Source organism: Bufo gargarizans, chromosome 1 (assembly GCF_014858855.1).
Source record: "Bufo gargarizans isolate SCDJY-AF-19 chromosome 1, ASM1485885v1, whole genome shotgun sequence".
Taxonomy (NCBI): Eukaryota; Metazoa; Chordata; class Amphibia; order Anura; family Bufonidae; genus Bufo; species Bufo gargarizans.
Window position 1 is genome coordinate 440,955,178 of NC_058080.1, and position 27,882 is coordinate 440,983,059.

General features: G+C 43.8%; 1 protein-coding gene across 2 annotated transcripts in view; it reads right to left on the minus strand.

Annotated features, from left to right (window-relative positions):
* SNAPC3 (small nuclear RNA activating complex polypeptide 3) overlaps positions 1 to 27,882 on the minus strand; it is a 128,840-nt gene that overhangs the window by 9,760 nt on the left and 91,198 nt on the right. For both annotated transcript variants that reach the window (XM_044272237.1, XM_044272228.1), the window contains exons 2-7: positions 22,069 to 22,152; positions 9,005 to 9,086; positions 7,971 to 8,075; positions 6,926 to 7,075; positions 5,847 to 5,929; positions 727 to 891 (exon numbers count right to left, since the gene is read on the minus strand). In XM_044272237.1, coding sequence (XP_044128172.1) covers positions 727 to 891; positions 5,847 to 5,929; positions 6,926 to 7,075; positions 7,971 to 8,075; positions 9,005 to 9,086; positions 22,069 to 22,152 — 669 coding nt within the window. The remainder of the gene's footprint in view (positions 1 to 726; positions 892 to 5,846; positions 5,930 to 6,925; positions 7,076 to 7,970; positions 8,076 to 9,004; positions 9,087 to 22,068; positions 22,153 to 27,882) is intronic.

The following is a 27,882-nucleotide window of genomic DNA, read 5'->3' on the forward strand; positions in this document are numbered from 1 at the left end:
AGGCTAGAGGTTCAGCTATGTCTGTCCTGTGTTAGGCTCTCCTCTAGCAGATATTCCACCCTCTCTACAGCTATTATAACTGACAGTGATCAACAGTAATGGAGTAAGAGGTAGTTAAAGCAATGCAGGAAGAATCCAGACACAAAAGTCTTGGATAAACCTCTACAATGTCTTAAAATAAAAACCAACATATACTTAACCCTTTTTCCAGTGCTGTGCTCTGCGTTACTCCTACCACTGTTTGTCATTGGAACGTGCACAGTGACATGCCTGGATTCAGCAGTTTACTGCTGCAGCCAATCACTGTTGTCACCTATAGACTGCTGAGGACAGTGATTGGCTGCAGAGGTCACATGCCGTGTCCAGACATGTTACTGCTGCTGTTTCAAAACGTATTCCAGCGGGAGCGCCAGAGGAGTGCTGCAGAGAACAGCATTGGAGAAAGGGTTAGTATATGACGGTTTTTATTTTAAGATATTATAAGGGTTACCTGAGATTTTTAACCATCTTGGACAACCCTTTAAATCATTACCGAATTGTACAAAAACATTCCCATAAAACGTAATTCTGTCCATATGCGGGGCATGCAGCAATTGCATTCACAGCACTCCTACTGTTGAGCAGATTTACTGTGAATTTTAGCCACAGATTTCACCCTTTGCAATGCAGATTCTGTTGTGGATTCCCCAGGAAGTCAGCTTTATAGTACTAATAATACCGACCTACCTTATATCTGTAAAAGTAACAATGTGCTCACAATCTCCTTGGTGGCAGTACAAGTAAGGGAAGCCAATTTTTATATTAAGGTCATTAAAAGTAAAGTCTTCCATCTTGGTTGACTGAAATTTCCCACATCCTCTATCACGGGATTCAGACCATTCAATTATGGTTCTGGAAGACCAAAGAAATACAATTATGTGCGCATTCATACCTAAACTCCCATATACTACCTGACAGATCAGTGCAGGACAAAGCAATCAGAAATGTAATAGCACCCCCCCCCCCCCCCAGACTGAAAGTGGTCATCCAATACTGATGACCTATCCTCACAATATGTCTATGGCAAAGCAGCAGCGAGCAGGAAGAGAGACGGGAGACGGCACGTGCACACTGAGTGTCTTCCCGTCATACAGCTGATATGTGGGGTGCTGGATGTTGGACCCCCGCTGATCTGATATTGATCACCTATCCTCAGGATAGGTCATCAATATTAAAAGCCCAGAGAACCCCTTGAACACTGGTATATGTGGTGCACATAAATGGAGCAATTGACTATTTCAGATAAAAGCTAGACTGTCATACATTCTCACATTTTCATTGATTTCATGTTTATAATCCCTTCTATTAATCTAAATCCATCGCATGGAGAGAAAGATATGAACATCTAGCTGCAGGTAAACCAGGTTGTCTGTCAATGTGCTCCACTTGACCCCAGTTTTGATGTGTCAACATCAGACGAGTTAATGCATAACTGCAGATGTAATACAGTGTTACACTTCCCCTGGGCAAAAAAAGACAGATGCATACCGTGTATACCAACAATACTCACGTACATTCAAAATCTGACAACTGAAAGCATCTATTTCATTTTTTGCACCTGAGAATGCCGAGTCTTTACTTATTCATTCAGCAGTAATAACCTCGCTACCGAATGCTGAGAAGGTCTGACCATGGAAGGACTTAGCACAGTGAGCCTCGGTGCTAAGTGTGTGTGTGTGTATGTGTATATATATATATATATATATATATATATATATATATATATATACATACAAACAAACAATCAAAAAAAGGAACGGCACCTCCCGAGATAATTGATTTAAAAGCAGGTTTGAACAATTACATGCGCTAAGAGCTTCTACTCTGCTTAATGATAAGTATGGTAGTCATGTATTACCCACCCTTAGTGCATTTAGCGGTGTGCTGCTTCCCATTTTGCATGAGCTGAACTCAAAGATCTGAAACATTTTCTACATACACAAAAGACCCATTACTCTCAAATACTGTTCACAAACCTGTCTACGGCCTCTTGCACACAACCGTATGGCTTTTTCTTTTTTTTTTGCGGTCCGCAAAAACCGGATCCGCAAGAAATCTGGATGATGTCCGAATGCATTCCGTTTTTTGCGGAACAGAACATTTGGCCCCTTATAGAACAGTATTATCCAATAGGACATGTTCTATCTTTGAACGGAACAGAAAAACGGAAATACAGAAACGGAATAACTTTTTTTTGCGGACCCACGTTGGAGAGGCGTTCTGTTCACGGATGAGTCCTGGTTTTCACTGTTTAGGGCAGATGGCAGACAGAGTGTGTGGCAATGTGTGGGTGAGCGGTTTTCAGACGTTAAGGTTGCGGATCGAGTTGCCCATGGTGGACAACGAACTTAGGTGCATTCTATTGATAGCATTTTGAATTCACAGAGATACCGTGACGAGATCATTAGGCCCACTGTTGTGCCATTCATCCATGACCATCACCTCATGTTGCAGCATGATAATGCACGGCCCAATATTGTAAAGATCTGTAGAGGAATCGACCGATATTGATTTTTTTTAGGGCAGATACCGATAATTTGTACCGAAATTATGTGAATTTTAAATTTAAAATTCCTGCTGAAAATGAATGTTTATTGTTAACGTGCATTTTTATTTTTTTTGTAAATCTTTCTTTTTCATTTATACTTAATATTTTGGTGTTTTGTTTGTTTTTTTACATATTTTATATATTATTTTTTTTTTACTAACTTTTAGCCCCCTTAGGGACTAGAACCCTTGTCCTATTCACCCTGATAGAGCTTTATCAGGGTGAATAGGAGCTCACACTCTCCCTGCTGCCCTGTGCACACAGCAGCATGGAGCTTACCATAGCAGCCAGGGCTTCAATAGCGTCCTGGCTGCCATGGTAACTGATCGGAGCCCCAGGCTTACACTGCTGGGGTTCCGATCGGAGGAGGAGGGGACCCTGTGGCCACTGCCACCAATGATTAATACTGGGGGGCTTGGGTGGGGGGCGCACTGCACCACCAATGTTGTTAATACTGGGGGGCGGGGCACACTGTGCAATGATTAATACTGGGGGGCTTGGGGGGGGGGCGCACTGCACCACCAATGAAGATAACTCTCATTCATTCATTCATATACAGGAGGCGGGAGCTGGCTGCAGAATCACACAGACGGCCCTCGACCTCTAAGAGTGGTAGCTGCGATCCGCGGCACCTGAGGGGTTAACTACCGCAGATCGCAGCTACTTGTCATAGAGGTCGTGAGCCAGCTATGTGATTATGCAGACAGCTCCCGCCTCCTGTATATGAATGAATGAATGAGTTATCTTCATTGGTGGCGCAGTGGCCAAAGCCCCTCCCCTTCTCTTGTCCCCTGTCCTCCCATTGGTGGCAGCGGCAGCAGCAGCAGCAGCACAGGGGGAGGGAGACACTGCTTCCTTCTTCCCCTGTGCTGCTGAGGGAACACTGAGAGCGCAATCTGTGTTCCCCATAAGTTATCGGAATATCGGGAAAATAAATGACGATACCGATAACAGTCAAAATCCTTAATATCGGCCGATAATATCGGTGAAATCTGTACACAATTCCTGGAAGCTGAAAACATCACAGTTCTTGCATGGTCAGCATACTCTCCGGACATGTCACCCATTGAGCATGTTTGGGATGCTCTGGATCGGCGTATATGACAGTGTGCTCCATTTCCTGCCAATATTCTGCAACTTCGCACAGCTATTGAAGAGGAGTGGACCAACATTCCACAGGCCACAATCAACAACCTGATCAACTCTATGCGACAGAGATGTGCTGCACTGCGTGAGGCAAGAGATAGCCACACCAGATACTGACTGGTTTTCTGACCCCAGCTCAGTAAGGCAAAACTGTGCACAATTCAGAGTGTCCTTTTATTGTGGGCAGTCTAAGGCACACCTGTGCAATATTCATGCTGTCTAATCAGCACCTTGATATGCCACACCTGTGAGGTGGGATGGATTATCTCGGCAAAGGAGAAGTGCTTACTAACACAGATTTGTGAACAATATTTGAGTGTATGTAGAAAATGTTTCAGATCTTTGAGTTCAGCTCATGCAAAATGGGAGCAAAACCAAAAGTGTTGCGTTTATATTTTTGTTCAGTGTACATATACAGGTCCTTCTAAAAAAATTAGCATATTGTGATAAAGTTCATTATTTTCTGTAATGTACTGATAACTTTCATATATTTTAGATTCATTACACACAACTGAAGTAGCTCAAGCCTTTTATTGTTTTAATATTGATGATTTTGGCATACAGCTCACGAAAACCCAAAATTCCTATCTCAAAAAATTAGCATATCATGAAAAGGTTCTCTAAACGAGCTATTAACCTAATCATCTGAATCAACTAATTAACTCTAAACACCTGCAAAAGATTCCTGAGGCTTTTAAAAACTCCCAGCCTGGTTCATTACTCTAAACCGCAATCATGGGTAAGACTGCCGACCTGACTGCTGTCCAGAAGGCCATCATTGACACCCTCAAGCAAGAGGGTAAGACACAAAGAAATTTCTGAACGAATAGGCTGTTCCCAGAGTGCTGTATCAAGGCACCTCAGTGGGAAGTCTGTGGGAAGGAAAAAGTGTGGCAGAAAACGCTGCACAACGAGAAGAGGTGACCGGACCCTGAGGAAGATTGTGGAGAAGGACCGATTCCAGACCTTGGGGGACCTGCGGAAGCAGTGGACTGAGTCTGGAGTAGAAACATCCAGAGCCACCGTGTACAGGCGTGTGCAGGAAATGGGCTACAGGTGCCGCATTCCCCAGGTCCAGCCACTTTTGAACCAGAAACAGCGGCAGAAGCGCCTGACCTGGGCTACAGAGAAGCAGCACTGGACTGTTGCATGTCATTCGGAAATCAAGGTGCCAGAGTCTGGAGGAAGACTGGGGAGAGGGAAATGCCAAAATGCCTGAAGTCCAGTGTCAAGTACCCACAGTCAGTGATGGTCTGGGGTGCCATGTCAGCTGCTGGTGTTGGTCCACTGTGTTTTATCAAGGGCAGGGTCAATGCAGCTAGCTATCAGGAGATTTGGAGCACTTCATGCTTCCATCTGCTGAAAAGCTTTATGGAGATGAAGATTTCATTTTTCAGCACAACCTGGCACCTGCTCACAGTGCCAAAACCACTGGTAAATGGTTTACTGACCATGGTATTACTGTGCTCAATTGGCCTGCCAACTCTCCTGACCTGAACCCCATAGAGAATCTGTGGGATATTGGGAAGAGAAAGTTGAGAGACGCAAGACCCAACACTCTGGATGAGCTTAAGGCCGCTATCGAAGCATCCTGGGCCTCCATAACACCTCAGCAGTGCCACAGGCAGATTGCCTCCATGCCACGCCGCATTGAAGCAGTCATTTCTGCAAAAGGATTCCCGACCAAGTATTGAGTGCATAACTGAACATAATTATTTGAAGGTTGACTTTTTTTGTATTAAAAACACTTTTCTTTTATTGGTCGGATGAAATATGCCAATTTTTTTAGATGGGAAATTTGGGTTTTCATGAGCTGTATGCCAAAATCATCAATATTAAAACAATAAAAGGCTTGAACTACTTCAGTTGGTGTGTAATGAATCTAAAATATATGAAAGTCTAATGTTTATCAGTACATTACAGAAAATAATGAACTTTATCACAATATGCTAATTTTTTTTGAAGGACCTGTGTGTATATACATATATATATATATATATATATATATATATACACACACACACACATATACATACACACACACACACACACACACACACATATATATATAATATAATTAAATATTACAAATGATTCATATATAATAATTTACCTGCTTATATCTCTACATTCTGGATATCTCATATCATTGTAAAAAATGCCTTCAAAACAGAAGAAAGCAGATTTAAAGAGATCCTGAAATAAAGATTAAACTAGTTAGAACAGTTGAAACACATGAACTGATCAGGATAGGTTCTCAGCAACAGAACAGTAAATATCTGAAAATGGTGAGAGGAGCTCTGCACATTTCAACTATAAATACATACAATATCTAATAAACTTTATTGGAAGGGAGGTAGACCACACCACTAGTGCTGGGGTGAGGGAAGGCTCGGCACTGAATTCCTTTGCTTCTTTCCTGGCATAAATCCACATTATTTTCCTGCAGCTGCCTCTTTAGTGAAAAGTGATTTTTACACCTGTCGTTCAGTTGAATGGTAGCTATAACAATTCGTATGCAGTGAGCACCACCTAGTGGTGGCTGTAGGCAGACAGTTTTATAATGTACTAGGTCAGGGATGGGCAAACTGCGGCTCTCCAGCTGTTGTAAGACTACAACCTCCAGTATGCCCAGTCTGCCTACAGCTATCAGCCTACAGCAGGGTATGATGGGATTGTTTTACAACAGCCAGAGAGCCACAGTTTGCCCATCACTGTACTAGGTGAACGGAAGTAGAAGACTTTTGAGCTGTATGGGGAGATTTATCACTGTATTTATGCCAGCTGTCTGGTGTAAATACATTATACACATGGCATTCATTTTGAACACTTAGGGTATAATGTGTGATGAGAAGCAAATTTGTTTTCTTTTTATTCGAAAAGATTCCCACACTCAGAAATTAGCTAGAAAACTGGAGAGGGGGCTTATCAAGATTTGCCATCTTGATTACTTTTTTTGTCAGTTTTATGTACTTATTTGTAGAATTATTTTTTTCTAAACACTGGAGCCCCCCTTCTCATGGGGAGGATCATATGGCCACAACGGCTGTGCCTCCACAATCACCAGGACGTTTCACGAGTCCAAATGAAGACAGCTATAGATCAGAACTTACGGACTGAAGCGGGCAAATACTCTTCAAATATAAAATTACATAGCTGAGCAATACTGCTAAAATATGCCAGTATTTGTACCTTGCAAATATTTTCAGGTGCCAGGTCTGGATTGTGGCTAAATTCTCCTCCAATCTGTAAGTCACTGACGCACTTAATGGCGTCTCGAAGATCTGTCAGCCTCTGGCTACCTAGCACAAGAACTGTCTCATAGGGCTTGTACATCTTGTGCTGGAAAAATAAATAAAAAAAAGACGATAAAATGTAAAACATAAGTTTACAGTTTTGGAGCACATTTATATTATACTTGTACAATTTACTTTTCATGCAACTACAAAGTGACAGCTCAGAATTCTTGCCCAGTTACTTGGCACCTACAGCACACTATGAAAGTGTCCCTTTAAATGTAGGTCTGATGTCAAAGTAAGCTGGCACCTAAACCAGCACAACCCACCAACTAGAAATGTGAAGACAAGGAAGCTATTAAAGTGTTAGGGACTCATTTTAGGCTACTTTCCGTTTTGGGCGGATGTGTCATGGATCTGCTAAAACGGATCCGTTACAAGAATACAACCGCATGCATCCGTCATGAACGGATCCGTTTGTATTATCTGTAACATAGCCAAGACGGTTCCGTCATGAACTCCACTGAAAGTCAATGGTGGACGGATCTGTTTTCTATTGTGTCAGAGAAAATGGATCCGTCCCGATTGACTTACATTGTGTGTCAGGATGGATCCATTTGGCTTAGTTTTTTCAAGCGGCAGCGTTTTGGTGTCCACCTCCAGAGCGGAATGGAGACTGACTGGCGGCAAACCGATGCATTCTGAGAGGATCCTTTTCCATTCAGAATGCATTAGGGAAAAACTGGTCCGTTTTTGGACCGCTTGTGGGAGCCCAAAACGCGAGTCTGAAAGTAGCCTTATTCCAAAGGTGCCGGAGTTATTTTATTTTAGCCTGCAGCTCTGGGTTATAAAGGTGATGTATCCACAGAAGTCAACACAAGTGACAAAATGGTTGAGCACCAGTAGTAACTCATAAGATCTGGTCAGCAGGAGCCCGGTGATCGCTGAGCGAAAGCATCACCAGTAAGACAGCTAGTTTACAAAGCTGAGCAAATGCAAACCTTCTGAAAAATAACCGGATAAAAAAGGTTCAGCGTTAGCACAAGTTCTCCCTCGTCAACCATATCGGAAGGATCATCTGGTCTTGTTCCTAAACCACGTGACTCCTAGAAATATGGAAAAGATCATTAGACAGATTATGCTGCTGTTATTATTGTATTTCTTATATATTACACTAAATTATTATATTTTTTGGTGCCAATTGGGAACAGATCACTGGCAGCCATTGACTGCAGCAGTGCACATGACTCCATCCAACTAGAAGTTACAGGCTATAGACCGGACGAATGATGAATGGAGCAAGAGAGCAGGGGAGAGATTGCAAATTCGTTTTTTTTCATTAGGTACAACATGCTACTAGGGACAGTTATATAAAAATAAAGTTCAAATGCTGGGCAACTTCTTGAATAAGAACCTGTAACCTCTCCTGACTGGTTTAGTAACTACTTGCACTACCCATGTAAATAACAATTCTGGAGCATCTATTCTTATGACTCTATGTTGTGCCATTTCTTTATTATTACGGCTAGAAGTTATGAATGGATAACCAGAAGTTTGCAATGAAGGTCCAGACGGGTGTTACCAGTTGGGAGTGTGTCCCTGCACAGTCTGACACTATCCAATCCGTCCTGCCACTGTCAGACTGTGCAAAGGCACACACGCAACTGGTAACACCCATCTGGACCATTATTACAAACTGCTAGCAACTCATGCATACCTTCTAGCAGGAATAATAAAGGAATGGCACAACATAAGAACGGATGCTCCAAAATGATTATTACATGGGGATGCAAGTAGCTGATAAAACAGACATATCAGGAGCGGTTACAGGTTCTCTTTAAGGCACAGTTCATATAACCAGTTCTAATAGCAGTTTTTTTTTTTTTTTTAAGGAAAAGCAAACAAGCAAGCATGCAAGCATGCAACCATAATACTGTATAATATATTATATATGACAGTAAAAATGCTAATTGTTCTTATGATCGTTTCCTTACAAACTAGCGATGGTCACAATCCACTGGAGCCCTGTACTTACCATTTCATAATGGAAGGTCTCCTGACGGAACGCTCGATCAACCAGCAATTCCTTACGTCTTTCATTGATTTTCTTTCGAATACTAGAGGGACAACAAAAAAAAAAAGAAATCAAATGCAAGCTGTAGTTTTTGCAAACATTTATCATTAGAGCGTATGGTGCCATTAATAAGATGGTATATAAACAGATAGCTCAAAGGGAAGCTCACCAGAATAGAGCACGACCTGCTACCACCCCATAGCTGGTAATATAGAACAAATATAAAAAGATGGTCGGCTCACAAGAAGTCAAAGTATGGCTTATTTATTTCTAGCTATAAAACGCACCTATGGATCAGATCATAAAAAAATGGTACAATAAAAAGCAATCGTATATACGCAAATGACAATATAAAATGACAATAAAAAATAACAGTATCCTAAAATAGTGGCGGAGCTCTCGCTGCTCACAAGTTGATGTAGTGACTGCAATCCTTTATATCTTCAATTGCAATTCCCTGTGTTATATAGTCCAGACTTTCAATGGAAATAAGACTCTGTACGACTTTGGTTATTGTCCAATGTGTCTATACGCGTATATTCAGTGTGTCTAGTGGTTGTTGATAGCTTATTATGACAAGATACACATTCACTCACATATGCGCCAACTCGGCCGTCTTATATGCGCTGTTGTTATGCTGGATATCTTTCCTCCCATGTAACATTTGGTATAATGCACTTCTTACCGGATCCTTGTAGCTCTATCCGAGGAGTAATACCTGTTCGGATCTGGGCTAAACACTGGCGGCCCCACAGATGGTCTCTGACTGGTGGCGGCACTTCGTGCCTGCGCAGTGTGAGTTTCCGCACGCTAGCGGCTCCGTGAGTTGTCTCTCACTGGTATCGAAACATGCGTATTTCGATTTTCCGTTCGCTACGTTGTATCTTCTTTGTATGTTTGTAACACTCTGGAATTGAATGATCTGGTCATGTAACACAGGATCTCTGAAAGGATGCAGACGTTTTGGTCGCCAGACGCGTTTCAATACCGCAAGGGTTTCTTCCTCAGTGGCAAAATAATTGTATCCGAGGAGTAATACCCCTTTTCAATACAATTATTTTGCCACTGAGGAAGAAACCCTTGCGGTATTGAAACGCGTCTGGCGACCAAAACGTCTTTATATAGAGCCTAAGCTTGAATAAAAACCTGGACCCTGACAACATGTTTTACTTTGCTCTATTTACATTTAGTAGTAAACCTATATCATTCTTCAGATATAAATCATAAATCCAGATTAATTCATAAATGCAATAATACAAAATTATGCCCGTCATTAGATTTTTTAGTTTTTATGGATAGCGACACCATTTCATCTTATGCTGTAATTGATTACAGGGTATGCAGAAATCTTGGAGGCAGTCATTAAAACACTACATATCGGGGATAGCTGCTTTGCTTAGACTGATGGACTAACTGGTACCGGTGGGAGGATGCAGGACACGTCGATGCGCTGGTAAAACAGCCTGGCATCGACATGTCATGTAAACCTGCCACCGGACCATCTATAGGAATCCCAAAATTTCCAGTTCAGAATTGAGTCCCTTGGGTGCCATAGTTGCGAATTCAGAGATAATTTTTGACTCCTACCTTGACATTTTGGATATAAAGTCGCCTCCCCTCCAATCTTTCTTAACAGTATGGAGAGCTGCGAATTTTAGGCCTGTTGGATCACTGGCATGATGTACTCTGAAATGGTGAGATAATGTGCGTTTCTCGTAACCCTTCCTGATGTTACCCTGATTTTGAGGGTCCTACTGGTATGGCCCACGTACTGTTTTGCACACCATATATATTACACCCTCTCTATTGCACGATAATATTTCATTAATCTCCCATTCATATGAATTAGTTTGGGAAGTTATTTTCATGTTTTCTTGGGGAAATCTTGTTGTTCTACAATTACCACAAGTGCCGCACTTGTAGAACCCCTTCAAGGTCGTCCAAGGTGTAGTCGTAGTTGTTTTTTTCTGTTTCCTAATGGTGGGGGCTCTTTGCAGCCCTAGGTTGGCTGCTCTTCCATAGACAATAGGTGGTTTATTTGGCAGGACAGTAGTCAAGATTTTGTATTCTCGTAACACATGCCAGTGTTTGTTCACAATCTTTTTATATTCTATGTTAAAAGGCAATATTGGCTTGGATGTTTCCTCTTCTTGATTATCTCTCTTACCCCTTTCTTCAAAAAATCTGCGTCTATCTAAACTCTTCACTCTATTCAGTGCATCATCCAGTAATACAGAGGAATATTGTTTCTCAATAAATTGTTTTTTCGCAGATGTTGCCTCCAATTCAAATTGTTCGTTTTTTGTACAGTTGCGTTTCAATCTACGGAACTGGCTGAATGGGATGCCATTAATAAGATGCCATATTTTGCAAACGCAAGGGACATACAATGGATTCGGAAAGTCTTTAGACCCTTTTACTTGTTTTACATTTTGTTATGTTGCCGCCTTGTGCTAAAATAAAATATAAAGTTTTTCCCCATAATTCAATACCGTATAATGAGAAGGTAAAAACAGAATCTTAGAAATGTCCCTGCAAAATTTCAGGTTTTTCTTTTTAATAAATTTGCAAACATAAGAATTCAGACCCTTTGCTATAACACCTGAAATTTACCTCAGTGGCCTCCCATTTCTCTTGCTCATCTCTGAGATGTTTCTACACCTTGACTCAAGTCTATATACATATTACTGGTTTCTTTATACATCATATATTGTGCTTGTGAATAAACCAGTAATATGTATATTAGCTTTCTAAACCAGTAATATGTATATTAGCTTTCTAAACATAGAATTCGACTCTTCTCATTATAGTAATTCTACAGTATATATATCATACACACTGCATACATGCTAGGACACAGCTCTGCCCTCAGCATTCTGATGTCTAGCCCTGTCATAAACATTCTAGTTTATAGGCAGGAACATTTACCTAATAATGTATTAGTAAACTGCAATTCTGAAATGCTCTAATATTCCAACTAAAGGACCTACACTTAAAGGGGTTATCCAAACTATAAAACATGACCCCCCAATGCCTGGGTCCCGTCATATAGAGGATACTTACCCAGATCCCTGGCATCTGCGTATTTCCTGCTTCTTGCACGAGCCTCCCTACCATTGCGTGTAAGATGCAGCGGTGGCAGTGCGGGGAGAAGGGGGAATTAATTTGCTATTTACACGGAGCTCCTCTGAGGAATGGGGTGCCAGTAAATATTATGAATAGCTATCCATATGACCCTTTATCAATAACCTTTTAGAGCATTCCCAATTAAAGGGATTTTTAAGGATCCAGATATTGATGACCTAACCTCAGGATAAGTCATCTATATTAGATCAGTTGTGGTCCAAAACCCTCACCACTCAGCTGTTCCCTGCAACAACCAATGCCGGAATTTAAATGGAGCCAAAGCAGAAAGCTCAGCTTCCATTAATAAAAAAGAACTGTGTTCTGATTGTACATCCAAGGGCTCATGCACCCAGCCGTAGCTTGTTTTGCAGTCCGCAAATTAAGGATACGCAAAACCATCCGTGTGCAAAATGCAGAATAGAACACCCTGCCCTCTGTGGAACTGTCCTATTCTTGTCCATTAAGCGGACAAGAATAGACATGTCCTATTTTTTTGTGGGCCGAGGAACAAATATACGATGCGGGTGTGCTGTCTGCATCTTTTGCGGCCTCAATGAAGTGAATGGGTCAACACCTAACCTGCAAAAAATGCGGATCGCATGAGGGATTATTCAGGAGAAAGTTCAAGCCTCCTATGCCAATTGATATGCTTCTATTCTTTAAATAGACTTCGTTCACAGACCATATTTGGTTCGGAATCTGAAATTGAGACAGTATAGGTCTGTCTGATGGTGGACCAGTGAGAAGGAACGTTGTTTGTCTATGTTGGTCGATATATGGAAAATATATTTTATCTGATTATTGTTGAGTTACTTAAAACTATTAGACAGGCTATGAACAATGAGCAGGTTCAAAAACCCAGAAGGATAGGATGTTTGGGGGTTTAGGGCTCAGCGTAAAACAGTCTCTGCTGGCTTTGCCTTTTGAACCGGAAGAACGTGCGGTTCTTCTCCCTCTTTGTATCTGTAGCAACAGGCACAAGACAGTCGGGATGGGGAGCTATGGTGGGAGAGAATCTAATATACTCTTAAGAGCCTCCTTGCTGTGGGGAGTTGACCAATAAATTCTGATTAAAACATATATAAAGTAACTCATGGACATGTTCAGGATAGGTCATCAATATCAGATCAGCAACCCTACTGATCAGCTGTTTGAAGAGATGGCAGCACTCTGCTCACTTCTTTGGGATGGCTCTGTAGTATTCACTTGAACAGACAGAGTCGTCCCATAGATGAGAATGGGGACGCCATACTTGTAATTACACCTACTGACCACTGCAATTGCTGTAGAGAGCAGGTAAACCGAGCAGAGACGGCAACCCTCTTATGAGCGCTGCCTTCTCTTCAAACAGCTGATCAGCGGAGGTGCCTGGGTTGTCGGACCCCCGCCAATCTGATATTGATGACCTACCCTGAGGATAGGTCATCAATATCTGATCTGTGGTGGTCTGACTTCCAGCACTGCCGCCAATCTGGTGAGCTCTGAAGCCGATTTCTTTACCAATGTCATCATGTTCATTGGTCACATGGTCTATGTGCAGCTCAGTACCATTCAATTGAATGGATCTGGGCTTCAATTCCCAGTGCAGATGTGATACAATATATGGTACTGTGCTTTGTAAGTGGTGAGCTGCAGAGTTCAGTGCCGGAGCCTCCTCGGACAGCAGATTTTTGGAGGTACCAGGACTCAGACCTCCAAGATCAGATATTTATGACCTATCCTGACATTAGGGCATCAATATTCTAATTCTGGAAAACCCCTTTAAAGATAAACTGTCACCAGAGAACCTCATTAGTACTGACATGGCTAGATAGCTTAAAATGCACAAATTCAGATTTTATTACAAGACCCGGAGGCTCATATTGCTATTCTCCTTCTTTACTCTGACCAATAGCAGCAAAGAACAAATAACAATATTGAAACATGTGATCAGCCCCTCCCCATAGTCCCTCTATAACAGGCCACACCGCCTGCAAAACCTCCTCTTTCTTTGCTGCTGACCGCAGAGATAAGTAGTGTGATTCTGTCATTGTGTCTTTCATATAGATATTGATTGTCGTTTTGGGGTTTGCAGTTTTTTTTCCCCTTTGGGGCTATATTAGAGTATATATATATATATATTTCTGTAGCCTGTTTTTTCCTTTTAGGTTGTTTTCACCCTTAGCCTGTGGCTATCAGGGGGTTAATTCGGCGCCTTCCCTCTCTCCTCATTGTCGAGCGCTCTGTCTTTTCTTTTAGGCTTGTCACCCTTGCTGTGCCCTCTTCTGCTGTTCCTCCCTCCCCCCCTTTTGTGTTCGGACGGGCCTTTTCCCGCCGCCACTTACCTCCGTGCGGCTGCGGCGGCTCTCCCTTTCATCCTTGCAGGCGCGCCCGAGATCTTTCCGGTTGGCGTCTTCTCACTATCGGAGCTGCCGGCGCCTCGGTCCGTCCCTCGGCTCGTATTGCTTTAGTGTTTTAGGTTTCTTCCCTCTGTCTGGCCTGGGGCAAATCCCCATTGCCAGCACATTACCCCTCACTTCCGCAGCGCCAGGCTATTAACCCTTCGGGGGAGGTTCCTGACCTGGTTCAGGTTACATATCCTATATATATTTTAGGCATCAGTTTTTTGTCAGCCCTATATTACCAGCTGGTCAACATGCCTAACCATGTGCATAGTGGCCAGGGCCCTGCAGCAGAGGATGTCCCTCTGGTTGAATTAACCCCTTCGGGGGAGGATGCTCATACTCTGGCCCCTGGTGACCAGCCCATTGATTTTCAGGTGTCACTGTCTAACGCCATAGCTGCGGCCATGGGGTCTATGACTTCGGTCATTTCCCAGACGATTGCCCAGGCCCTTGCGGCCCATCCCGCTACCTCCCAAGCCCCGCAGCCCGTCATGGTGTCCTCACCCACCGGGCCAGGGCCATCTGCCTCCAGAAAAAGAAATAAAGGTGATGATGTTTCCACCAATGTTGGCGCGCTTGGTCCGCGCAAGAGAGCCCGTACGCGTCGGGCAGAACGCAACTGGAAAAGTGCTAGAGCACTACAGGAATTGGATTCCGACTCTGAAATCGGATCCGAGGAGGAGGCTATTGATGACGCCTTTGAGGAGGCAGAGGAGGACCCATCAGGGGTCATGGATGATAACCCCCTACCCGGGTGTAGCTCTCTAATGTCTGCTGCAGAAGGAATGCCTGCACCTTTGACGGATCCCTCTGGGGAACCATTGTTCGACCCAGATTCGCTCCACCACCCCCGCTCGGCTGAGTGGTTACCGTTGGAGCACGTCTCCAAATATTTGGAGGCTAGAGTGCGATGTCCTCTTTCCAAAGAGGCTCGCAATAAGCTTAGGGCGGAATGCCCCAGACCCGTCATCCCTAACAGGGTATGCGAGACTCCAGCGGTCGACCCCAAAATGACGCAGTTCCTCGCCAAATCTGGTTGGAATCTGCGTAGGGGTCTGGAGTCGGCGCTACGGTCCTGCCAGGATAAACTCCTAGACATATTTGGCCCGCTAGCCAAGCTATTTGACCTGGCGGAGGTAGCTAAAGCAAGTTGATCCGCTAGAATTACGCGAATGGGTTCAGAGGGCTATTTGCGTAGCAGGGAACGTGAATACGTCCTTGGCTATAGAGAGGCGAAAGGCCATCCTTTTCAAAATTGAGCCGAAATTGTCAAATCTAGCCCTTACGGAGGCTGGCAAGGAGGCCCAGGGCCTCTTATTTGGGGAACATTTCATTAAGGACCTAGGGAGGTTGGTGGGGGCTTTCACGGCCCTAGACAAGGCCCAAACCTCTATGAAGAGAGTGTTTCACAGGTAGGGTCTCTACCAGGGCCGGCAGTTTCAGGGGCCGCCTGTCCGGCCGTGCCCAGTTTCAGTCCCGTGGTTCGGGCCGAGGCTCCTTCTCCCAGAGGTCTTCCTTCCAGGAGCACAGACGAGAACAGTCGTCGTTCTTCCCTTCACGAGGAAACTCCTGGCATCCAAGAGGATATAGAGGAAATCCTACTTCCAGGCGTCCCTACGGTGAGTCTACCAACTCGTTTCAATTCTTTAAAGGCTTGTGTAGGGGGCAGACTACGTCTTTTTTCTCCAGCTTGGTCCCGCATCACCTCAGACCAATGGGTCCTGTCCACGGTCAGGGGTTTCCATATCGAACTGACGTCCTCCCCACTATCCATCCCACTTCCACACCCGGCAATACTCTCAGCGGAAAACCGCATACTGGTCGACTCAGAACTGTCGGATCTTGTCCGCAAAGGAGCCATAGAACCGGCTCCAATGTCCCCCGGCCGGATAATCAGCAATATTTTTCTAGTGGCAAAAAAGGGGGGCCAACTTCGGCCTGTTATCAATTTACGTGCCCTCAACACGTTTGTCAGATACCGCCATTTCAAAATGGAGGGCATCCATCTCCTTCGGGACCTCCTACAGATGGGCGATTGGATGGTCAAGCTGGACTTGAAGGACGCTTATCTTATTGTTCCAGTAGAGGACACGTCCAGGAACCTTCTCTGTTTCTCTTGGCAGGACAGGATTTGGCGGTTCACGTGCCTCCCATTCGGCCTATCTTCAGCTCCCTGGTGTTTCACCAAGCTGATGCGTCCGGCTATGGTGTGGCTACGCAGTCGTGGAGTTCGTCTCATCGTATATCTGGACGACATTCTGATCATGGCCCAGAATCGGTCAGTATTACTGGATCATCTTCGCTGGACCATGGATCTTCTGTCGGATCTGGGTTTCCTCCTCAATCAGGAGAAATCTTGCCTCACCCCGTCTCACGTGATGGAGTTCTTGGGGTTTCTGGTGGATGCCACGGCAGGGACGCTCAGCCTACCTCCGGCCAAGGTTCGGTCCATACGGAAGGAGTTGTGCAAAGCCAGGTAGTCTTCTCAGATCCCTCTACGCCAACTGGCCAGGATCATAGGTCTGCTGGCCTCATCTATCCAGGCGGTTTTCCCAGCCCCGCTTCACTACCGGGCTCTACAGCGTCTGAAGATCTCCCACCTACGGGCGGGAGCTTCCTATGCAGATTGGATCTCGCTGGACGAGGAGACCAAGGAGTTACTATCCTGGTGGATCCACAATCTGCGAGCTTGGAACGGCAAGGCGATCTTCGGCCATCGTCCGGATTTCGTGGTGGATTCGGATGCCAGCCTGTCGGGCTGGGGAGCTCACTGCGAGGGGATCACGACCGGAGGCGGTTGGTCAGAGGCCGAGGCAGGATTCCATATCAATGCGCTGGATCATTTGCGATCAAGAGCTTCACGAGAGACACGGCCAGATCCTGCATCCAACTACGCATGGACAACGTGTCAGCGGTGAGGTACATCAATGGCATGGGCGGAACCCGCTCCACCATCTTGACTCGTTTGGCGAAGGATTTCTGGGACTACTGTCTAGACAAGGAGTTGATTGTTTTGGCGGAATATCTCCCTGGTGTCCAGAACATTCATGCGGATTGGAGTTCTCGGTATCTTTCCGATTCCAGCGACTGGCAGTTAGATCCAACGGTGTTCCGTTCCTTAATGTCAGTTTGGGGTCCTTGCTGCATCGACCTGTTTGCTTCCCGTCTCAACTCGCAACTACAACGTTTTTACAGTTGGCGCCCGGACCCGGAAGCCGAAGCGGTGGACGCATTTCTGCAGGATTGGTCCAGAGATCTGCTTTACGCTTTTCCTCCATTTCAGCTAATCCCCAGGACCCTGATTCAGGTGCGACGTTATTCAGCGGATCTGGTGCTACTGGTCCCATTTTGGAACTCCCAGTCATGGTTTCCCCACATTCTGGAGATGATGATAGAGATCCCGTACCTGCTCCCGACATCTCAGACTCTCCTCCGAGGACCGAATCACCAACTACATCCTCTTCTCCTAGACGGATCCCTGCGCCTGCTGGCATGTCGGATTTCAGGGGACCCTGGGAGGTCCCAGGAGTTTCGGGAACAGCTAGAGTCCTTTTGGAAAATGCATGGGCCCCTGGCACCAGAAGATCTTACAGATCCGCCTGGGGATCTTGGGCTCGCTGGTGCGTGGCTAGGAACTTGGATCCCGTATCGGCACCTGTGACGGAGATCTTGCATTTCCTTTCTTCTTTATTTGACCAGGGCAAGGCTTATCGCACAATCAGCCTGTTCAGATCGGCTATTTCTGCCTCTCACCAAGGGTTTGATGGTACCCCTGCGGGACAACATCCTTTAGTATGTTGTCTCCTGCGCGGTTCTCGGATGTCTCGTCCCCCTAGGCCTAGATTTTCTGCCACTTGGGATGTGTCTTGTGTCCTTTCCTTTTTATCTTCTTGGCCTCAGAATACGGACCTTTCCCTTCGGCAACTGTCGGCGAAGCTCGTCACTCTCTTTTGTCTGATTTCCTGCAAGCGGGTTTCAGACGTCCGGGCTTTGGACTATGATGCACGCTCGTACACCCCGGAGGGGGTCTCTTTTGACATCTCGAGGAGGACTAAGACCCACATCCGTTCGGTTGCTTATCCTGCTTTCCCGGCTTCACCTTCACTTTGCCCAGTGGCCTGCCTCAGGGAATATGAGGCTCGCACTTCTCCGCATAGGTCGCGTGATTTCCCGCATCTTTTCCTTTCGACTATTCGTCCTTTTGCCCCAGTGACCACTCCCACGTTGGCTAGGTGGATGAAGTGGATCATGGAACTTGCGGGTGTGGATACTTCTGTTTTTTCAGCGCATTCTGCTAGGGGGGCATCTGCTACCTCTTTGGCGGTTTCTGGCGCCAGACTGGAGGACATTTTGAAACTGGCGGACTGGTCCAGAGTCTCCACGTTCAGGGAATTTTACTTCCGTCCAGGTCCTCATGTTTTTTCGTCAATTATTGAGAATTTATCTTAACTTTGAACTTGCAATATGAGCCTCCGGGTCTTGTAATAAAATCAGGTGATTTTCCTATTTCATGACGTAAAGTCATGATTTTATTAAAGACACGGAGGCGAGTATTGCCCACCCTATGTTTTTCCTCCCTATGTGGGTTTAAAATAGGAATGATTTTGATTGTGTGTCATTGCATATTGCTTTAACTCTATGAGTTTTTTCCTGAGTAGGTTTGTCGCAACCAATTGTTTGTGAATACGATGCACCAATTTGCTTCTATCATGGTTCTGTTTTCGCCTTTTTTCAGGTTGAGATCGGCCCGTTCCGTGGTGTCCTTTGGTCTACGTCCTGGTTCGGAGGGTCGGCAGTTTGGTTCCAGCCGGTCATGTGACGTGGACAGCTTCAGGAGGTTCTTCAAAGTTGTTCCTGTTCGCTTCCGGATGGATGGCGCTTTTGTTCCCAGGCTGTTCCGGTTCCTGGTTGGCGGTTCAGTTGGACTGTTCGGTTTGGATTTACAAAGAAAGAGGAGGTTTTGCAGGCGGTGTGGCCTGTTATAGAGGGACAGAGTATTGGTCAGAGTAAAGAAGGAGAATAGCAATACTCGCCTCCGTGTCTTTAATAAAATCATGACTTTATGTCATGAAATAGGAAAATCACCTGATTATGTAACGTAATTTTTTAACTTTCAACCCTGCAGTAAACCAGAGAAGGGTCAGGACTCTGAAGCAGATAGGAGTCCTGTCCATTACAATAGTTTAGGAGGAGTTTCCCCGGCCTCTTAGTGGGCAGAAATAGCTGAGGCTTTAGCCAAACAAATCTGCAAGGCTGTAACATGGACTAATATTCATCCTTCAGGCAGTGGTCCCTCCCTAACTTGTATTATCTGGTAATGCTCTAGTCCCGCTGTCATGTTTGGACAATTTGGAAAATGAGAATTAGTTTCAAACTGTAATTTAATTTTCCCTATATCCATCATGATAGCACCCTTACTACACCTCTTACCTATTTCTGTCTTTTTGTCTCTACAGAGGTCAAGAGGATATCCTTCACTCGTGCTATCATGGTGGACTCGTGGAAACCCACTTTAAGGCCTCATGCACATGACAGTATTTTTTCATCGTCCGCAAAAAGGGGTTCCGTTGTTCCGTGATCCGTGTCCGTTTTTTCTTCGGTGTGTCTTCCTTGATTTTTGGAGGATCACCAGACCAGAAAAGTGAAAAAAAAAAATCTAAGTCAAGTTTGCCTTGAAAATGATAGGAAAAAAACGGACACGGATCACGGATGCGGATGACAATCTTGTGTGCCTCCCTGTTTTATCACGGACCCATTGACTTTAATGGGTCTGCGAAACCGTTGTCCGTCAAAAAAAATAGGACAGGTCATATTTTTTTGACGGACAGGAAACACGGATCACGGACGCGGATGACAAACGGTGCATTTTCCTAGTTTTCAACGGACCCATTGAAAGTCAATGGGTCCGCAGAAAATCACTGAAAACGGAACAACGGACACGGATGCACACAACGGTCGTGTGCATGAGGCCTAAGGCTTCATGCACACGAACGTACTTTCTTTCGGTGTCCGTTCCGTTCTTTTTTTTTTTTGCGGACCGTATACAGAACAATTCATTTAAATGGGTCCGAAAAGAAAAACTTAAATTATTCTGTTTCCGTATGTCTGTATTTCCGTTCCGCAAAAATATAAAACATGTTCTATTATCGTCCGCATTATGGACAAGGATTTTACTGTTCTATTATGGGCCAGCTGTTCCGTTCCGCAAAATACGGAATGCACACAGATGTCATCCGTATTTTTTGAGGATCCATTTTTTGGGGACCTCAAAATACATATGGTCGTGTGTTTGAGGTCTAAGGTATTCATTCCCATTTCTTATAGAAATCAGATTAATAAAAGATACAAACAAAAGCTCTATACATATTCTTCATATGATATCGTGAAATTGAAAACATTCATCTAAATGATACTACATTTTATAAGCCTTTAGACTTTGGGTCCTACTGTTCTCTTTAATGTAGCCATGAAGAAATATTTGGCCACCGTAACAATAAGTCTTTCATGAGACTTGTCAAAGGGACGCAGGAACCTTAGAGTATTTATGTAAAGGCATAAAGTGTTTAAAATGAAAAGGGAGTTCATGAATATAAATATTATTAGCGGTGCCGTAACTAAATCCTATTTAACACACATGGAAAAATGCTACAGTTTTTGGAGACCGAAGGCAAGATGGATAATACGGAAATGCTATGGAAATTCCATTTCATGTGGTATTGCCCTTATATGCTCCCTTCTTGCCAGATCTACCTGGCTTTGCCTTAAAAAAACTACATCAAAAGATGCCGTTTTTCTACAAAACCACCTTAAAAGGAATCTGTCAGCAGATTTGTAACTATGACACTGGCTGACCCGTTGCATGTGCGCTTGGCAGCTGAAGACATCTGTGTTGGTCCCATGTTCATATGTGCCCACATTGCTGAGAAAAATTGTGTTTCATTATATGCAAATTATCCTCTAGGAGCAACGGGGGTGTTGTCATTACACCGGGCTCTGTTCTTTCTGCAACTGCCGCACCCTCTCCACTTTGATAGACAGGGTCAGGCAGTGAAAACATCATCGTGCCTGGAGCTGTCAATCAAAGTGCAGAGAAAACTGAGCTGCTAGGTGTAACACCCCCATTGCTCATAGATACTCATTTGCTTATATTAAATCATCAATTTTCTTAGCAATGCAGGCAAATATGAATATGAGACCAACACAGACACCCTCAGACGCCCTTTACAGTGGGAACCTTCACATTCAGTAAAGACAGACCACTACACAGTACATAATTTACACGCATGATGGTGTGGTCAACCTCCACAGGGAGAAGACCTGACTGTGACGGTTTACTTGGTCCTGAAATCACTACCACAAGTACCCACAGCTATCTCTCTCAATATCCCTTTAAACATGTGCTTGGATCGAGTTAACGTGCATGGTTAGATGTTCACCCTCTGCCCTATAATACATATTTAAGAGCAGTAAAAGAGTCATTATTCTGTAATATGTGGATTCACTGATCAAACAAACCTCAAAGTCACTAGGCAGCTATCTTCTGGGATTATCTCCGGATCAGCTTCCTTTCCTTCGTCATTACTTTTTAACAAGTTCACACTAAAAAAAGATAGAAACACAAGCAAACAATCAGCACATTTGTTAGCTAAAGCGGTAAAACGGTTTCAGTATAAACAGGTTACAAGCAATAAATAATCAAATGATAAGTTATACAACTTGTATTATGTCAAATGCTGTGCCTAGCCAAATAAGCTCCACCACACTAACTCACAATACACAGCATATCATAAATCCCAAAAATATTTTATTTAGTACATATTAGAAAAATACATAGATAAAAAAATAGCAGCGGCATGTATATACAGGGAAGACAAAGAACCACAAACAATAAGTCACATGTCAAACATCCAGACTCCTTGGTCAATGATAATATCAATCACTAATACACTTGTGATGAGGTAAGTATAGTATAAAGATCATACAGTGGCATAGATATAATTAAATAGACACAGGTTACATAAAGAATGTGTAAAGCAGTAAAATGGCACGAGCCCCTCAGCAAAAAGCTAACTCAGAGATAACTAGAAAAAACTATAAACGAACACAGAGTTGATAAGCTATAAAAAATGTTTTTATTGAAGTACATGATTAAAAACATATATGCAATGACAGACAAATTCCATATCAAAAAAGTGCGGTACAACCCTGGGAGAATTTGGTAAAGAGTGCAACGTAAAATAGAGCCTAAAGGGAGAGTATTAGGATAAATCCAGAATATGGATGTCTAATCAATGGAGTCAGAAAATGCTATATATATATATATATTTTAAGCAGCAGAAAAACCACGGCTCTACAGAGTTCGTGGGTGCATCTGTTGCACCGAAACAAGCGTCGGGTTGTGCGGTCTTCCTGTGGAGTTATTACTTTGACTTACGGTATGGGACTTTTCATGTTTACATTGTACTTACTACATCTTTACTTTTGAGCCTTTGAATAGGATATTGCTATGGTTTTTTTGCCACTCATACAGTCGGGTCCATAAATATTAGGACATCAACACAATTCTAACATTTTTGGCTCTATACACTACCACAATGGATTTGAAATGAAACAGACAAGATGTGCTTTAACTGCAGACTGTCAGCTTTAATTTGAGGATATTTACATCCAAATCAGGTGAACGGTGTAGGAATTACAACAGTTTGCATATGTGCCTCACACTTGCTAAGGGATCAAAAGTAATGGGACAATTGGCTTCTCAGCTGTTCCATGGCCAGGTGTGTGTTATTCCCTCATTATCCCTATTACGATGAGCAGATAAAAGGTCCAGAGTTCATTTCAAGTGTGCCATTTTCATTTGGAACCTGTTGCTGACAATGCTCAAGATGAGATCCAAAGAGCTGTCACTATCAGTGAAGCAAGACATCATTAGGCTGGAAAAACAAAACAAACCCATCAGAGGGATAGCAAAAACATTAGGCGTGGCCAAAACAACTGTTTGGAACATTCTTAAAAAGAAGGAACGCATCGGTGAGCTCAGCAACACCAAAAGACCCGGAAGACCACGGAAAACAACTGTGGTGGATGACCGAAGAATTCTTTCCCTGGTGAAGAAAACACCCTTTTATAACAGTTGGCCAGATCAAGAACACTCTCCAGGAGGTAGGTGTATGTGTGTCAAACTCAACAATCAAGAGAAGACTTCACCAGAGTGAATACAGAGGGTTCACCACAAGGTGTAAACCATTGGTGAGCCTCAAAAACAGGAAGGCCAGATTAGAGTTTGCTAAATGACATCTAAAAAAGCCTTTACAGTTCTGGAACAACATCCTATGGACAGATGAAACCAAGATCAACTTGTACCAGAGTGATGGGAAGAGAAGAGTATGGAGAAGGAAAGGAACTGCTCATGATCCTAAGCATACCACCTCATCAGTGAAGCATGGTGGTGGTAGTGTCATGGCTGTGGGCATGTATGGCTGCCAATGGAACTGGTTCTCTTGTATTTATTGATAATGTGACTACTGACAAAAGCAGCAGGATGAATTCTAAGTGTTTAGGGCAATATTATCTGCTCATATTCAGCCAAATGCTTCAGAACTCATTGGATGGCGCTTCACAGTGCAGATGGACAATGACCCAAAGCATACTGCAAAAGCAACTAAAGAGTTTTTTAAGGGAAAGAAGTGGACTGTTATGCAATGACCAAGTCAATCACCTGCCCTGAATCTGATTGAGCATGCAATTCACTTGCTGAAGACAAAACTGAAGGGAAAATGCCCCAAGAACAAGCAGAAACTGAAGACAGTTGCAGTAGAGGCCTGGCAGAGCATCACCAGGGATGAAACCCAGCACCTGGTGATGTCTCTGCGTTCCAGACTTCAGGCTGTAATTGACTGCAAAGGATTTGCAACCAAGTATTAAAAAGTGAACATTTGATAAATGATTATTATTATGTCCTGTTACTTTTGGTTCCCTTAGCAAGTGGGAGGCACATATGAAAACTGTTGTAATTCCTACACCGTTCACCTGATTTGGATGTAAATACCCTCAAATTAAAGCTGACAGTCTGCAGTTGAAGCACATCTTCTTTGTTTCATTTCAAATCCATTGTGGTGGTGTATAGAGCCAAAAATTTTACAATTGTGTCCATGTCCCAATATTTATGGACCCTGACTGTATATTCCCTTACCGGTCTAATTCCGTTGCTGGCACTTCCAGGATCATGTGCCGTACATTGGCTACGTGATCCTAGCCGATTTCAACCCACAATGTTTGCAAGGTTGCATCTGCGCAATCAGGCAGCCCAGGGAGCAGACAGCTCACAGTGCCTGAGGCTGCCCGACTGTGCAGTCGCCACCCCCGTCATCATCATAAGCCACTTCTAAGTCTGGGCACTGTTGGCATATTAAGGCCTCTTTCACACGGACGAGATTTCCGCGCGGGTGCAATGCGTGAGGTGAATGCATTGCACCCGCACTGAATCCGGACCCATTCATTTCTATGGGGCTGTGCACATGAGCGGTGATTTTCACGCATCACTTTTGCGTTACGTGAAAATTGCAGCATGTTCTATATTGTGCGTTTTTCACGTAATGCAGGCCCCATAGAAGTGAATGTGGCTGCGTGAAAATCGCAAGCATCCGCAAGCAAGTGCGGATGCGGTGTGATTTTCATGCACGGTTGCTAGGAGACGATCGGGATGGGGACCCGATCTTTATTATTTTCCCTTATAACATGGTTATAAGGGAAAATAATAGCATTCAGAATACAGAATGCATAGTACAATAGGTTTGGAGGGGTTAAAAAAAAATATATATAATTTAACTCGCCTTAATCCACTTGTTCGCGCAGCCGGCATCTCTTCTGTCTTCTTTGAGAAATAGGACCTTTGATGACGTCACTATGCTCATCACATGGTCCGTCACATGATCCATCACCATGGTAAAAAAAGATCATGTGATGAGCGCAGTGACGTCATCAAAGGTCCTATTCCTCAAAGAAGAAGACAGAAGAGATGCCAGCTGCGCGAACAAGTGGATTACGGTGAGTTAAATTATTTTTTCTTTTTTTTTTTTTTTAACCCCTCCAGCCCTATTGTACTATGCATTCTGTATTCAGAATGCTATTATTTTCCCTTATAACCATGTTATAAGGGGAAATAATACAATCTACACAACCTGTGAATCTGTGAAGAAGTTCGGGTCTGGGTACCACATTCCATACATTTTTTATCACGCACGTGCAAAACACATTGCACCCACGCAATAAAAACTGAACAACGGAACGCAATCGCAGTCAAAACTGCCGCAACGCATCCAGACCTTATCCGGACATGCTCGTGTGAAAGAGGCCTAAGAGTCAAAAAAATAAATAAAAAACAAATAGTTTTCTATAAAAATAAAAAAAATCCTAACATTTTGTTGCTGTAGAACCTGTGCAACTCCTGTACATAGCTGGCTAAATGTTTCTTCTTGCAGCAAGGTGATATAAGACACTGCCAACCGAAAGTATGGTATAACAGTCAGATAGTAGTGGAAGCCACATAGGGTGACAAGGGAGCCTGATGGCAGACGGAGGAGGTGGGCCTGCTGATGCTCCATGTGGGCTGCCACAGAAGCGGTGACGGCTGAAGTGGTTCGTCAGCCCAAGTGGTTAGCTCCAGGAAGTCAGCTGGGAGCTGTAGACACAGGTGTCATTTATTTCACGCAGAGCATGGAGGAAAGCCCACCTGACAATACACAGCTATTAGGCACCTAAACTAACAGCACCGATAGCGGCCAAAAAGGGGCAGCTAATAGAAAAATAAAAACACCAGTGCCTGTTTAAGTTCTATGAGGATCTTACACAATTCTGTGATAACTAGCTTCACCTGACCAATATTCCTGGGTTTTTGCAGTATTGCTCATACTTTTCTCATGTAACATATGAGAACGACTGTAGGTTCTTATGTGAAATCACTGTTTAATGAATGTGCATATAGATAAATGCATGCAGAACAACTGTATAATGACTGGGAAAAACCTGCCTCCTCTGTAATGGGCAGGTACTGATGCATCACCAGGCTGTATACAGAACACCATGCTGACGGGGGCTAGGTGTAGTCCCACTGCGTATTAGAACTGTATATTCTAAAGGAAGGCTGCTTGCCGAAAAGTATGACAACCCAAACACTGCACCATAGCAACCATATACTGTATGCCAGTGGAACATACCAACGTATTATTTGGCTGTAAATCACTCATAAGGGACATGTGGCATAATACCCACATAAACACTGTACTGTATTACAGATTTGGGAACAATTCTATTTCTGTTGTAATGTTAAGAAGAAGCACGAGCCCAGCTTTAGAGGAAAAATACAACATAATCAGAACGTGTGAAAAAATACAGCAGTCAGGGAAAATAAAGCTGAGGCAGATGATACAGGAGACCTAAGACTTTAACCCTTTAGTGACAACCAATTCGCCCTCTGACAGCAGTCACTGAGTGGCTGTAAACTTGCCAATATTGGTTTTTACAGCATTTTTACGGATTTCCTGTGCCAGATGGAGTGGGTAACAAGATATCTAAAGACAGCTAAGCGGCAGCTCTAATCGCCAGGGCAGGAGGCTCCAACTGTTTAAGACTGTTTTTAGATATCATGGTCAATAGCGCCCACGGTCTCCTAGTCGTTTAAGAGGGAAGGAGATTCCTCCTCCACTGCAACTGTGGTTGTGAAAGCTGCAGACCACCAGTTCTGCCATGTACGGAAGCCTACTAGGGTATAACAGACTAGGTGTCCATATAAAATGACAGGGATAATACACTGTGTTATAAAAAAATAAAATAAAAATCACATTCTATTTAAATGCTCTGTCACCAGAATCAACCCTATAAATCCAGGCATATAGTAGGGTTGATGTCGCTGAGTAAAACGATACCTGTTTTTTGTAGGTGCAGACATTGTGGATCAATGTACACTTTTATTGTTATGCAAATGAGCCACTGGAGCACCAAGAGGCGGGCTTATGCGGTTTGAGCAACACCCCAACGATGCCGCAAGAATGGGACAGGCGTGAGATTGCAGGGCCTGGTTAGAGCAGTATACAGATTATTATTATTTATTTTATTTATCTGTACATCCAGACGGGGTTACACAAATATACAAATACAATAAACAAACTATTAACAGACTGGTACAGAGTGGTAGAGGACGCTGCCCGCAAGAGCTTACAATCTATAAGGGAAGGCGAGAACACAGTAGGTGAGGGTATAGGCTGCTCATCTGGCAGCATGCTTATTACAGGTGGTAGGCTTTCCTGAAAAGGTTGGTTTTCAGGTTACTCT